This window comes from Lutra lutra, chromosome 15, assembly GCF_902655055.1.
Source record: "Lutra lutra chromosome 15, mLutLut1.2, whole genome shotgun sequence".
NCBI lineage: Eukaryota > Metazoa > Chordata > Mammalia > Carnivora > Mustelidae > Lutra > Lutra lutra.
Window position 1 is genome coordinate 16,901,332 of NC_062292.1, and position 12,249 is coordinate 16,913,580.

The 12,249-nt window shown below is 37.8% G+C and overlaps 1 protein-coding gene across 1 annotated transcript in view; it reads left to right on the plus strand.

Annotated features, from left to right (window-relative positions):
- XPR1 (xenotropic and polytropic retrovirus receptor 1) overlaps positions 1-12,249 on the plus strand; it is a 221,149-nt gene that overhangs the window by 153,335 nt on the left and 55,565 nt on the right. The window contains exon 7 of the mRNA XM_047704526.1: positions 6,759-6,840. Within this exon, the coding sequence (XP_047560482.1) occupies positions 6,759-6,840 (82 nt within the window). The remainder of the gene's footprint in view (positions 1-6,758; positions 6,841-12,249) is intronic.

Sequence of the window (12,249 nt, forward strand, 5' to 3'; positions counted from 1 at the left end):
GGAAGCCGGCTACAGAGACAGAGCCAAGGAGTGACTCTCAGCTCGGGGTTACCTTGAACCGGTCGCAGGCTCGGTCAGCTTGGAGCGCGGCCGGAGGCCAGGGTGACGGGAGTCATTGGGCGCTGTTCTCTGAGGGCGCACTGAGGAGTGGGGCCCCGGGCTCTCGGCTCCTCCGGGCCGGAGACCAGGAGGCCGCCATCTTCATTCCCATCTTCCAGAACTCTATGGAAAGCGCTCAGGGAACAAAAGCTCCCGAAAGCAAACCCAGCAAACCCGAGCGGATTACTCAGCCCGGCCCCGGGTAAGGGCGGTGCAACTCGGCCTGGGGCAAAGACGCTTGAGAATCACTACAACAGGCCCCTCCCCCAGAAGATCAACGAGAAACCCAGCCAGGACCAAGTTCGCCTACCAAGGAGTGCAGTTTCAATACCAAGGAGAGCGGCGGAATTCCAGAGGAGAAGAAAGCAAAGCACGGAACTCATGGCTTTCTCCCCATGATTCTTTAGCCTTGCAGTTAATTTAATTTTTTGTTCCTTTTTCAATTTTTTTTTCTCTTCTTCTGCTAAATTTTTTTAACTTTTCCGTTTTCTTTTTTAACATTTTTTAAATAGTTTATCTAATATATATATATTTTTTTCCTTTTTATATTTTTTATCGGCTTTCTTTTTTTAATAGTTTCTTCTTCTTTTTTTTTTTCTCTTTCTGAACCCCGTTTTATCCCCTTTCTCCCCCCTCACAATTTGGGATCTCTTCTGATTTGGCTAAAGCGTATTTTCCTGGGGTTGTTGCCACCCTTTTAGTATTTTACTTGCTCCTTCATATACTCTTATCTGGACAAAATGACAAGGCGGAAAAATTCACAACAAAAAAAAGAACAAGAAGCAGTACCAAAGGCTAGGGACCTAATCAATACAGACATTGGTAACATGTCTGATATAGAGTTCAGAATGGCGATTCTCAAGGTTCTAGCCGGGCTTGAAAAAGGCATGGAAGATATTAAAGCATCCCTCTCGGGAGATATAAAAGCCCTTTCTGGGGAAATAAAAGAACTAAAATCTAACCAAGTTGAAATCAAAAAAGCTATTAATGAGTGCAATCAAAAATGGAGGCTCTCACTGCTAGGATAAATGAGGCAGAAGAAAGAAATAGCGATATAGAAGACCAAATGACAGAGAATAAAGAAGCTGAGCAAAAGAGGGACAAACAGCTACTGCACCACGAGGGGAGAATTCGAGAGATAAGTGACACCATAAAACGAAACAACATTGGGCGCCTGGGTGGCTCAGTGGGTTAAGCCGCTGCCTTCGGCTCAGGTCATGATCTCAGGGTCCTGGGATCGAGGCCCGCATCGGGCTCTCTGCTCAGCAGGGAGCCTGCTTCCCTCTCTCTCTCTCTCTCTGCCTGCCTCTCCGTCTACTTGTGATCTCTCTCTGTCAAATAAATAATTAAAAAAAAAAAAAAAAGACGAAACAACATTAGAATAATTGGGATTCCAGAAGAAGAGGAAACAGAGAGGGGAGCAGAAGGTATGTTGGAGAGAATTATTGGAGAGAATTTCCCCAATATGGCAAAGGGAACAAGCATCAAAATCCAGGAGGTTCAGAGAACCCCCCTCAAAATCAATAAGAATAGGTCCACACCCCGTCACCTAATAGTAAAATTTACAAGTCTTAGTGACAAAGAGAAGATCCTGAAAGCAGCTCGGGAAAAGAAGTCTGTAACGTACAATGGTAAAAATATTAGATTGGCAGCAGACTTATCCACAGAGACCTGGCAGGCCAGAAAGAGCTGGCATGATATATTCAGAGTACTAAATGAGAAAAACATGCAGCCAAGAATACTATATCCAGCTAGGCTATCATTGAAAATAGAAGGAGAGATTAAAAGCTTCCAGGACAAACAAAAACTGAAAGAATTTGCAAATACCAAACCAGCTCTACAGGAAATATTGAAAGGGGTCCTCTAAGCAAAGAGAGACCCTAAAAGTAGTAGATCAGAAAGAAACAGAGACAATATACAATAACAGTCACCTTACAGGCAATACAATGGCACTAAATTCATATCTCTCAATACTTACCCTGAATGTTAATGGGCTAAATGCCCCAATCAAAAGACACAGGGTATCAGAATGGATAAAAAACCAAAACCCATCTATATGTTGCCTACAAGAAACTCATCTTAAACCCGAAGACACCTCCAGGTTTAAAGTGAGGGGGTGGAAAAGAATTTACCATGCTAATGGACATCAGAAGAAAGCAGGAGTGGCAATCCTTATATCAGATCAATTAGATTTTAAGCCAAAGACTATAATAAGAGATGAGGAAGGACACTATATCATACTCAAAGGAACTGTCCAACAAGAAGATGTAACAATTTTAAATATCTATGCCCCTAACATGGGAGCAGCCAACTATATAAACCAATTAATAACAAAATCAAAGAAACACATCGACAATAATACAATAATAGTAGGGGATTTCAACACTCCCTCACTGAAATGGACAGATCATCTAAGCAAAAGATCAACAAGGAAATAAAGGCCTTAAATGACACACTGGACCAGATGGACATCACAGATATATTCAGAACATTTCATCCCAAAGCAACAGAATACACATTCTTCTCTAGTGCACATGGAACATTCTCCAGAATAGATCACATTCTTGGTCCTAAATCAAGTCTCAACCGGTATCAAAAGATTGGGATCATTCCCTGCATATTTTCAGACCACAATGCTCTGAAGCTAGAACTCAATAACAAGAGGAAATTTGGAAAGAACCCAAATACATGGAGACTAAACAGCATCCTTCTAAAGAATGAATGGGTCAACCAGGAAATTAAAGAAGAATTGAAAAAATTTATGGAAACAAATGATAATGAAAACACAACGGTTCAGAATCTGTGGGACACAACAAAGGCAGTCCTGAGAGGAAAATATATAGCGGTACAAGCCTTTCTCAAGAAACAAGAAAGGTCTCAGGTACACAACCTAACCCTACACCTAAAGGAGCTGGAGAAAGAACAAGAAAGAAACCCTAAACCCAGCAGGAGAAGCGAAATAATAAAGATCAGAGCAGAAATCAATGAAATAGAAACCAAAAAAACAATAGAACAAATCAACGAAACTAGGAGCTGGTTCTTTGAAAGAATTAATAAGATTGATAAACCCCTGGCCAGACTTATCAAAAAGAAAAGAGAAAGGACCCAAATAAATAAAATCATGAATGAAAGAGGAGAGATCACAACGAACACCAAAGAAATACAGACAATTATAAGAACATACTATGAGCAACTCTACGCCAACAAATTTGACAATCTGGAAGAAATGGATGCATTCCTAGAGACATATAAACTACCACAACTGAACCAGGAAGAAATAGAAAGCCTGAACAGACCCATAACCAGTAAGGAGATTGAAACAGTCATCAAAAATCTCCAAACAAACAAAAGCCCAGGGCCAGATGGCTTCCCGGGGGAATTCTACCAAACATTTAAAGAAGAACTAATTCCTATTCTCCTGAAACTGTTCCAAAAAATAGAAATAGAAGGAAAACTTCCACACTCATTTTATGAGGCCAGCATCACCTTGATCCCAAAACCAGACAAGGATCCCATCAAAAAAGAGAACTACAGATCAATATCCTTGATGAACACAGATGCAAAAATTCTCGCCAAAATACTAGCCAATAGGATTCAACAGTACATTAAAAGGATTATTCACCACGACCAAGTGGGATTTATTCCAGGGCTGCAAAGCTGGTTCAACATCCGTAAATCAATCAATGTGATACAACATATTAATAAAAGAAAGAACAAGAATCATATGATACTCTCCATAGATGCTGAAAAAGCATTTGACAAAGTACAGCATCCCTTCCTGATCAAAACTCTTCAAAGTGTAGGGATAGACGGCACATACCTCAATATTATCAAAGCCATCTATGAAAAACCCACCGCAAATATCATTCTCAATGGAGAAAAACTGAAAGCTTTCCCGCTAAGGTCAGGAACACGGCAGGGATGTCCGTTATCACCACTGCTATTCAACATAGTACTAGAAGTCCTAGCCTCAGCAGTCAGACAACAAAAGGAAATTAAAGGCATCCAAATTGGCAAAGAAGAAGTCAAACTATCACTCTTTGCAGATGATATGATACTCTATGTGGAAAACCCAAAAGACTCCACTCCAAAACTGCTAGAACTTGTACAGGAATTCAGTAAAGTGTCAGGATATAAAATCAATGCACAGAAATCAGTTGCATTTCTCTACACCAACAACAAGACAGAAGAAAGAGAAATTAAGGAGTCCATCCCATTTACAATTGCACCCAAAACTATAAGATACCTAGGAATAAACCTAACCAAAGAGACTAAGAATCTATACACAGAAAACTATAAAGTACTCATGAAAGAAATTGAGGAAGACACAAAGAAATGGAAAAATGTTCCATGCTCCTGGATTGGAAGAATAAATATTGTGAAAATGTCTATGCTACCTAAAGCAATCTACACATTTAATGCAATTCCTATCAAAGTCCATTTTTTTCAAAGAAATAGAACAAATAATCCTAAAATTCATATGGAACCAGAAAAGACCTCGAATAGCCAAAGGAATATTGAAAAAGAAAGCCAAAGTTGGTGGCATCACAATTCCAGACTTCAAGCTCTATTACAAAGCTGTCATCATCAAGACAGCATGGTACGGGCACAAAAACAGACACATAGATCAATGGAACAGAATAGAGAGCCCAGAAATAGACCCTCAACTCTATGGTCAACTCATCTTCGACAAAGCAGGAAAGAATGTCCAATGGAAAGAAGACAGCCTCTTCAATAAATGGTGTTGGGAAAATTGGACAGCCACATGCAGAAAAATGAAATTGGATCATTTCCTTACACCACACACGAAAATAGACTCAAAATGGATGAAGGATCTCAATGTGAGAAAGGAATCCATCAAAATCCTTGAGGAGAACACAGGCAGCAACCTCTTCGACCTCAGCCGCAGCAACCTCTTCCTAGGAACATCACCAAAGGCAAGGGAAGCAAGGGCAAAAATGAACTATTGGGATTTTATCAAGATCAAAAGCTTTTGCACAGCAAAGGAAACAGTGAACAAAACCAAAAGACAACTGACAGAATGGGAGAAGATATTTGCAAATGACATATCAGATAAAGGGCTAGTGTCCAAAATCTATAAAGAACTTAGCAAACTCAACACCCAAAGAACAAATAATCCAATCAAGAAATGGGCAGAGGACATGAACAGACATTTCTGCAAAGAAGACATCCAGATGGCCAACAGACACATGAAAAACTGCTCCATATCACTCGGCATCAGGGAAATACAAATCAAAACCACCGTGAGATATCACCTCACACCAGTCAGAATGGCTAAAATTAACAAGTCAGGAAATGACAGATGCTGGCGAGGATGCGGAGAAAGGGGAACCCTCCTATACTGTTGGTGGGAATGCAAGCTGGTGCAACCACTCTGGGAAACAGCATGGAGGTTCCTCAAAATGTTGAAAATAGAATTACCCTATGACCCAGCAATTGCACTGCTGGGTATTTACCCTAAAGATACAAACGTAGTGTTCCGAAGGGGCACCCGAATGTTTATAGCAGCAATGTCTACAATAGCCAAAGTATGGAAAGAACCTAGATGTCCATCAACAGACGAATGGATAAAGAAGAGGTGGTATATATACACAATGGAATACTATGCAGCCATCAAAAGAAATGAAATCTTGCCATTTGCGACGACGTGGATGGAACAGAGGGTATCATGCTTAGCGAAATAAGTCAATCGGAGAAAGACAACTATCATATGATCTCCCTGATATGAGGGAGAGGAGATGCAACATGGGGGATTAAGGGGGTAGGAGAAGAGTAAATGAAACAAGATGGGATTGGGAGGGAGACAAACCATAAGTGACTCTTAATCTCACAAAACAAACTGAGGGTTGATGGGGGGAGGGGGGTTGGGAGAGGGGGGGTGCGGTTATGGTATTGGGGAGGGTATGTGCTATGGTGAGTGCTGTGAAGTGTGTAAACCTGGCGATTCACAGACCTGTACCCCTGGGGATAAAAATATATGTTTATAAAAAATAAAATTAAAAAAAAAATTCACTTTAGGGACACCTGGGTGGCTCAGTCGATTAAGTGTCTGCCTTCAGTTTAGGTCATAATCCCAGAGCCCTGGGATTGAGCCCCATGTTGGGCTTTCTGCTCAGCGGGGAGCCTACTTCTACCTCTCTCTGCCTGCTGCCCCCCTGGCTTGTGCTCTCTCTCAAATAAAAAAAATGAAATCTTTAAAAAAATTCACTTTGTTACCCCAGTGTTAATAGTGTAAGTAATATAGAAAACAAGTGTTCTTAATTTTGCCATTGTCTCAATACCAAATATGTGAATTCCGAGTAATAGAGACCTACAAAATTTAAAGAGATATATCTTGTGAAAATGAAATTGCACTTAGATTTCTCCTACAAGAAAAACTCAGTATATATATAATTCAGTGTTTAAGATTAAATTCGTGGTTACTTAGTAACTCAGATTTTTGTAAAGGAATTCAAATAACTATATTACAAGAGAATTAAGGATGTTTTTCTGGTTCTGATTTATAAAAAATTCAGTTCTTAAAATATTTTTGTTTTCATGGTAGAGCTTTGGGACTCATACTACTAATTTATTACAGCATATACTAAATGTACGCAGTGTTTTGCCCTTTGAACAGCATGCTGTTTTTCTGTCCACAGCCTGCACCAGCATGGACTACTTTTAGAGTTGGTCTATTTTGTGGAATATTCATTGTACTGAATATTACCCTTGTGCTTGCCGGTAAGTTGTTTAAATTTTGAATTAAATTATCCTTAGGAATATGCCTATGTTATATTCTATTCCTCTGTCAAAACTACCACCAAACTAACAGAGCTGCTACTGAAAGAGAAATTTGCCAGGGCTAAATTTTGGTTGTTATATATGATTCGAAGGGATGGGGTGGTGTTTGGTTATTTGTTTGGTTTGTTTTTACTTTTGGGTATAGTTATCCTTTAAAACATTGCTAGATTATGACTTTTATTCTCCATCATTTTCTTGTTTTTATGTTCAATTTCTTTATACTTGTTCAAAGTTCAGTTATTAGGAATCTCAGCTTCCTTGATCACAGTTGAGAGTAAATAAGGATGCAAAATTCACGTACTAAAGTTCATTCACTTTGCTTATTGGTGTCTCTCTCACATCATTTCCAGATTGTATTTGCAATTACTTTGAATATAATTTTAAGAAACGTGGTTGTGTAATTTCCTATTCTAAAGAAGTTACGAATTAGAAAGAGGTTGGAGGAATTGCTGGAAGCAGGGGAACTCCCAGTATCAAGAAATGATATAACAGCAAGAGAGACATTATCTTACTAAACTTCCCAACAGAATTTTACATACTCCTCAGCAGCATTTGACAGTGTGGGTCATTCCTTCTTAAAACCCTTTCTTTACTTGGTTTTCCTGGGAAACCGTACTCTGCTGGTAGTTCTTTCCAATCTCCTTTGCTAACTATTCTTTTCTTTGTGACATCTAATTGTTGGGCAGTATGGCTGGGCTGAATCCTCAAAATCTCTTTCTCTGTCAACTTTCGTTTCCTACCTAGGCAATCTTATTCAAGCCTATTGCTATAAACGTCTATCCTTATTTATCTCCCAGCGGGTACTAAAAGATAACAGTGTTGAGAGATGAGAGAGAAACAGCAGTAGTAATGCATGTACAAGCACGATTCTTTTTTTCATTCACATCAAAAAATAATGTGCATAATTGCTGTAGTTTCTCAAGGGGATATGACCTGATATTTAATAATTTGTCTGAAATTCACATACTTCAGATAGTTTGATAAAGATGAAAAGTTACCTGATTAGATTTTTTAAAACTTGTTCTCTTATAGATTTCTAGTAATCTTTATTTAATTTGATACAATAACAGTATACCATATTTCATTTTTTGGTTTGATAAAGATATGAGTTTGGCTATTTAAAACACATATAACTGTGTGAAATAGCAAGCACTCATACCCTAATAGTAAGAGTAGTGATTGTTTCGATCTCTTTAGAGGATAATTTGACAGTATATGTAAAATTTTAAATGCAGTCACTTTGGTCTAGCAATTTTATTCCTAGAAATTTATCTTAAAACATATGTGGGTATAAGGATATACATGAGATGAATGTATTCGCTGCCATTTCATTTATACTTGCAAAATCCTAGAAACCACTCAAATGTCCATCAGTTAGGAATTGTTTAAAAAACTAAATGAGGGGCGCCTGGGTGGCTCAGTGGGTTAAGCCGCTGCCTTCGGCTCAGGTCATGATCTCGGAGTCCTGGGATCGAGCCCCACATGGGGCTCTCTGCTCAGCAGGGAGCCTGCTTCCTCCTCTCTCTCTGCCTGCCTCTCTGCCTGCTTGTGATCTCTCTGTCAAATAAAAAAAAATAAATAAATAAAAAATAAAAAAATAAATGATATTACCTCTGTACAATGAAATGTCATGAAGGTATTAAAGTGAATGAATGAAAATGGGTATAGCACTTTGGAGAACTGTTCGGCAGTCTCTACCAAAACTGAACATGTACTGTACTAGGTTGTTTCCATTCCCCAGTTAATGTGTATTGTGCTGCTGTGAACACGCAAATTCGTGGATTTGTTTGGGTACCTGGTTTCAGTTCTTTTGGATATATGTCTAGGAGTGGAGTCATTCAGTTATGTGCTAATCTATGTTTAATCTTCTGAGGTGCCACTACGTTGTCTTCCATAGAGGCTACACCATTTTCCTTTTCACCAGCAATTTATGAGGGTTCCATGTTCTTTACACACTTACCAACTTAGTCATTTTTCTTTTTACTTATTTAGTTAGTTATAGCCATCCTAGTGGGTGTGAAGTGATATCTTGTTAATGTTTTGATTTGCATTTCCCTGATGACTAATGGTATTGAGCATCATTTCATATGCTCAGTGCTCAAACTTGTTGGCTATTTGTTTATTTTCTTAGGAAAAATGTCTGTCTAAGTCCTTTGCTCATTTTTTAATTGAGTTGTCTTCTTGTTAAGTTACAAGATTTCTTTATATATCCTGGGTAATAGACCCTTACCAAGATACAAGATATGCAAATATTTTCTCCCATTGTATAGACTGTTTTTCACTTTCTTCATTATATCCTCTGATGCACAAAAGTTTTTAATTTTGATAAAGCCTGATTTATCTATATTTTTCTTTCTTTGAACTAATTTTTGTACATGATGAGAGATAGGGGTTCAACTTCATTCTTTTGCTTATGGATATCTAGTTGTCCCAGCACCATTTGCTGAAGAAAATATTCTTTTCCATTGAATGGTCTTGGCACTCTTGTTGAAAACTAATTTATTCATGAATTCCCAATTCCATTCCATTTGTCTGTATGTCTGTTTTTATGCAAGTACCACACTGTTTTATAGTAAATTTTGAAACCACAAAAGGTGAGTCCTCTAACTTTGATCTTTTTCAAAAATGTTTTGGCTATCCATGGCCTCTAGTAATTTCATATGAAGTTAAGGATCAAGTTTTCCATTTCTGCAAAAAAAGACCATTGTAATTTTGATAGGGATTATAATAAATCTGCAGAACACTTTTGAGCATTGCCATCTTAACAGTATCAAGTCTTGTAAATCCATGAACGTGGAATTCCTTTCGGCAATGTTTTGTAGTTTTTTAACGTACACATCTTACACCTTAAGTAAATTAATTCCTACATGTTTTATTCTTTGGGGTGCTATTGTAATTGGAATTGTTTTCTTAATTTCATTTCAGAGTATTTGTTGCTGATATATACAAAAACAACTAACCTAAATAGTAAGACTTGGTTTCAGGTCAGATCCAGATCTTGGGGTCATGGGATCAAGCCCTGCATTGGGCTCCACTCTCAGCACAGAGTCTGCTTCAGATTGTTTCTCCCTCTGTCTCTCCCTCCACCTCTCTAAAATAAATAATTAAATCTTTTTTAAAAGAAAGATACCCTATCTAATATAGCACCTAATAATACCATTCTTTATTTCCTTTCCTTACTTTTTTTTTTCTTTTAAAACCCTTATCACTATCTGACATTTTATGGAATAGTTTCTGGAAGACAGATATTTTTTCTGTTGTTTATTACTGAAACTCCAGCTCTTTGAATGCTTTTAGGTATAATAGGCATATAATAAATATTTGTCAAATTAATGAAAAAAAAACTGAGGCCTCCTCAAGCAAAAGGAAAAAGAAACTGATGTATACTGAATACTTGTCATTGTTTTAGGCATGTAATATATGTTTATCATATTTAATCTTTTTTTAAAGAATAATTTCATCTTTATTGATATTTTTTAAATTTATATTCAATTAATTAATGTTGTATTATTAGTTTCAGAGGTAAAGTTCAGTGATTCATCAGTCTTATATAACACCTGGTGCTCATTACATCATGAGCCTTCCTTAATGCTCATCACCCAGTTACCCTATCCTCCCCCCACACCTCCCTCCCTCCAACAACCCTTGTTTTTTTCCTATAATAAAGACCCTCTTATGGTTTATTTCCCTCTCTGGCTTTATCTTGTTTTATTTTTCCCTCCCTCCCTGATAATCCTCTATTTTGTTTCTTAAGTTCCACATATGAGTGAGATCATATGATAATTATCTTTCTCTGATTGACTTATTTCGCTTAGCATAATACCCTCTAGTTGCTTCCACATCATTGCAAATGGCAATATTTCATTTTTTTCCAATGGCTGAGTAGTTTTCAATTGTATATATATACCACATCTTTTTTACCCATTCAGTCCGTCTGGTCCAGTGTGCCATTCAAAGCCCATATTTCCTTGTTGATCTTCGGCTAAGGTGATCTGTCTGTTGCAGTGACGGGAGTGTTAAAGTCCCCTCCCGTAACTGTATTCTTATCAATGTGTTTCTTTAATTTTGTTATTAACTGGCTTATATAATTGGCTGCTCCCAAGTTAGGGGCATAAAAATTTACAATTGCTAGATCTTCTTGTTGGATAGACCCTTTAATTATGATGCACTGCCCTTCCTCATCTCTTATTGGTCCTTGGTTTAAAATCTAATTTGTCCAATATAAGGAATGTTACCCCAGCTTTCTTTTGACGTCCATTAGCATGATTCATGGTTTTCCACCCCCTCACTTTCAAGCTGCAGATGTCTGTGGATCTAAAAATGAGTTCTTGCAGACAGCATATTGATGAGTCTTGCTTTTTTATCCAATCTGATACCCTGTGTCTTTTGATTGGGGCATTTGGCCCATTTCCATTCAGAGTAACTACTGAAAGATTTGAATTTAGTGCCATTGTCTTACCTGTCAATCGAATGTTACTGTCTATTGTCTCTGTTCCTTTTTGTCTTTTACTTGTGGGCTCTCCCTTTGCCTAAAGAACCCCTTTTATATTTCTTGTAGGGTTGTTTGGTGATCACAAAATCTTCTAGTTTCTATTTGTCCTGGAAGGTTTTTAACACTCCTTCTATTTTGAATGACTTCCTAGCTGGATAATGAATTCTTGGCTGCATAATTTTCTCATTTAGCACCATGAATATATCCTGCCAGTCCTTTCTGGCCTGCTAGGTCTCTGTGGATAGGTCTGCTGCCAGTCTAATCTTTGTACCATCGTAGGTTACAGACCTCTTGTCCTCAACTACTTTTGGGATTTTAGCTTTATCTCTGAGACTTGCAAGTGTCATTATTATATGTTGGGGTGTTGACTCATTTTTATAGATTTTGAAGGGTGTTTTCTGTGTCTTCTGTATTTTGATGCCTATTTCCTCCCCAAATTAGGGAAATTCTCCATTATCATTTGCTTCTGTGTACCTTCTGCCCCCCCTTTCCTCTTCTGAGATCCCAATTGTTCTAATATTTTTTCACTTTATGTATCATTTATCTCTCGATTCCTCCCCTTGCGATCCCGTAGTTGTTTATCTGTCTTTTTTCAGCTTGTTTATCCTCCATCATTTAGTCTTTTATATCACTAATTCTGTCTTCTGCCTCATTTATCCTAGCAGGTAGAGCTTCCTTTTTTTTTACATGTCACTAATAGCCTTTTCAATTTCGACTTGATTAGATTTAAGTTCTTTTATTTCTCTAGAAAGGGATTCTCTATTCTATGCTTTTTGAAGCCCTGCTAGTATCTTTATAATCATTATTCTGATCTCTAGTTCTGACTTCTTACTTATATCAGTACTGATTAGGTACAG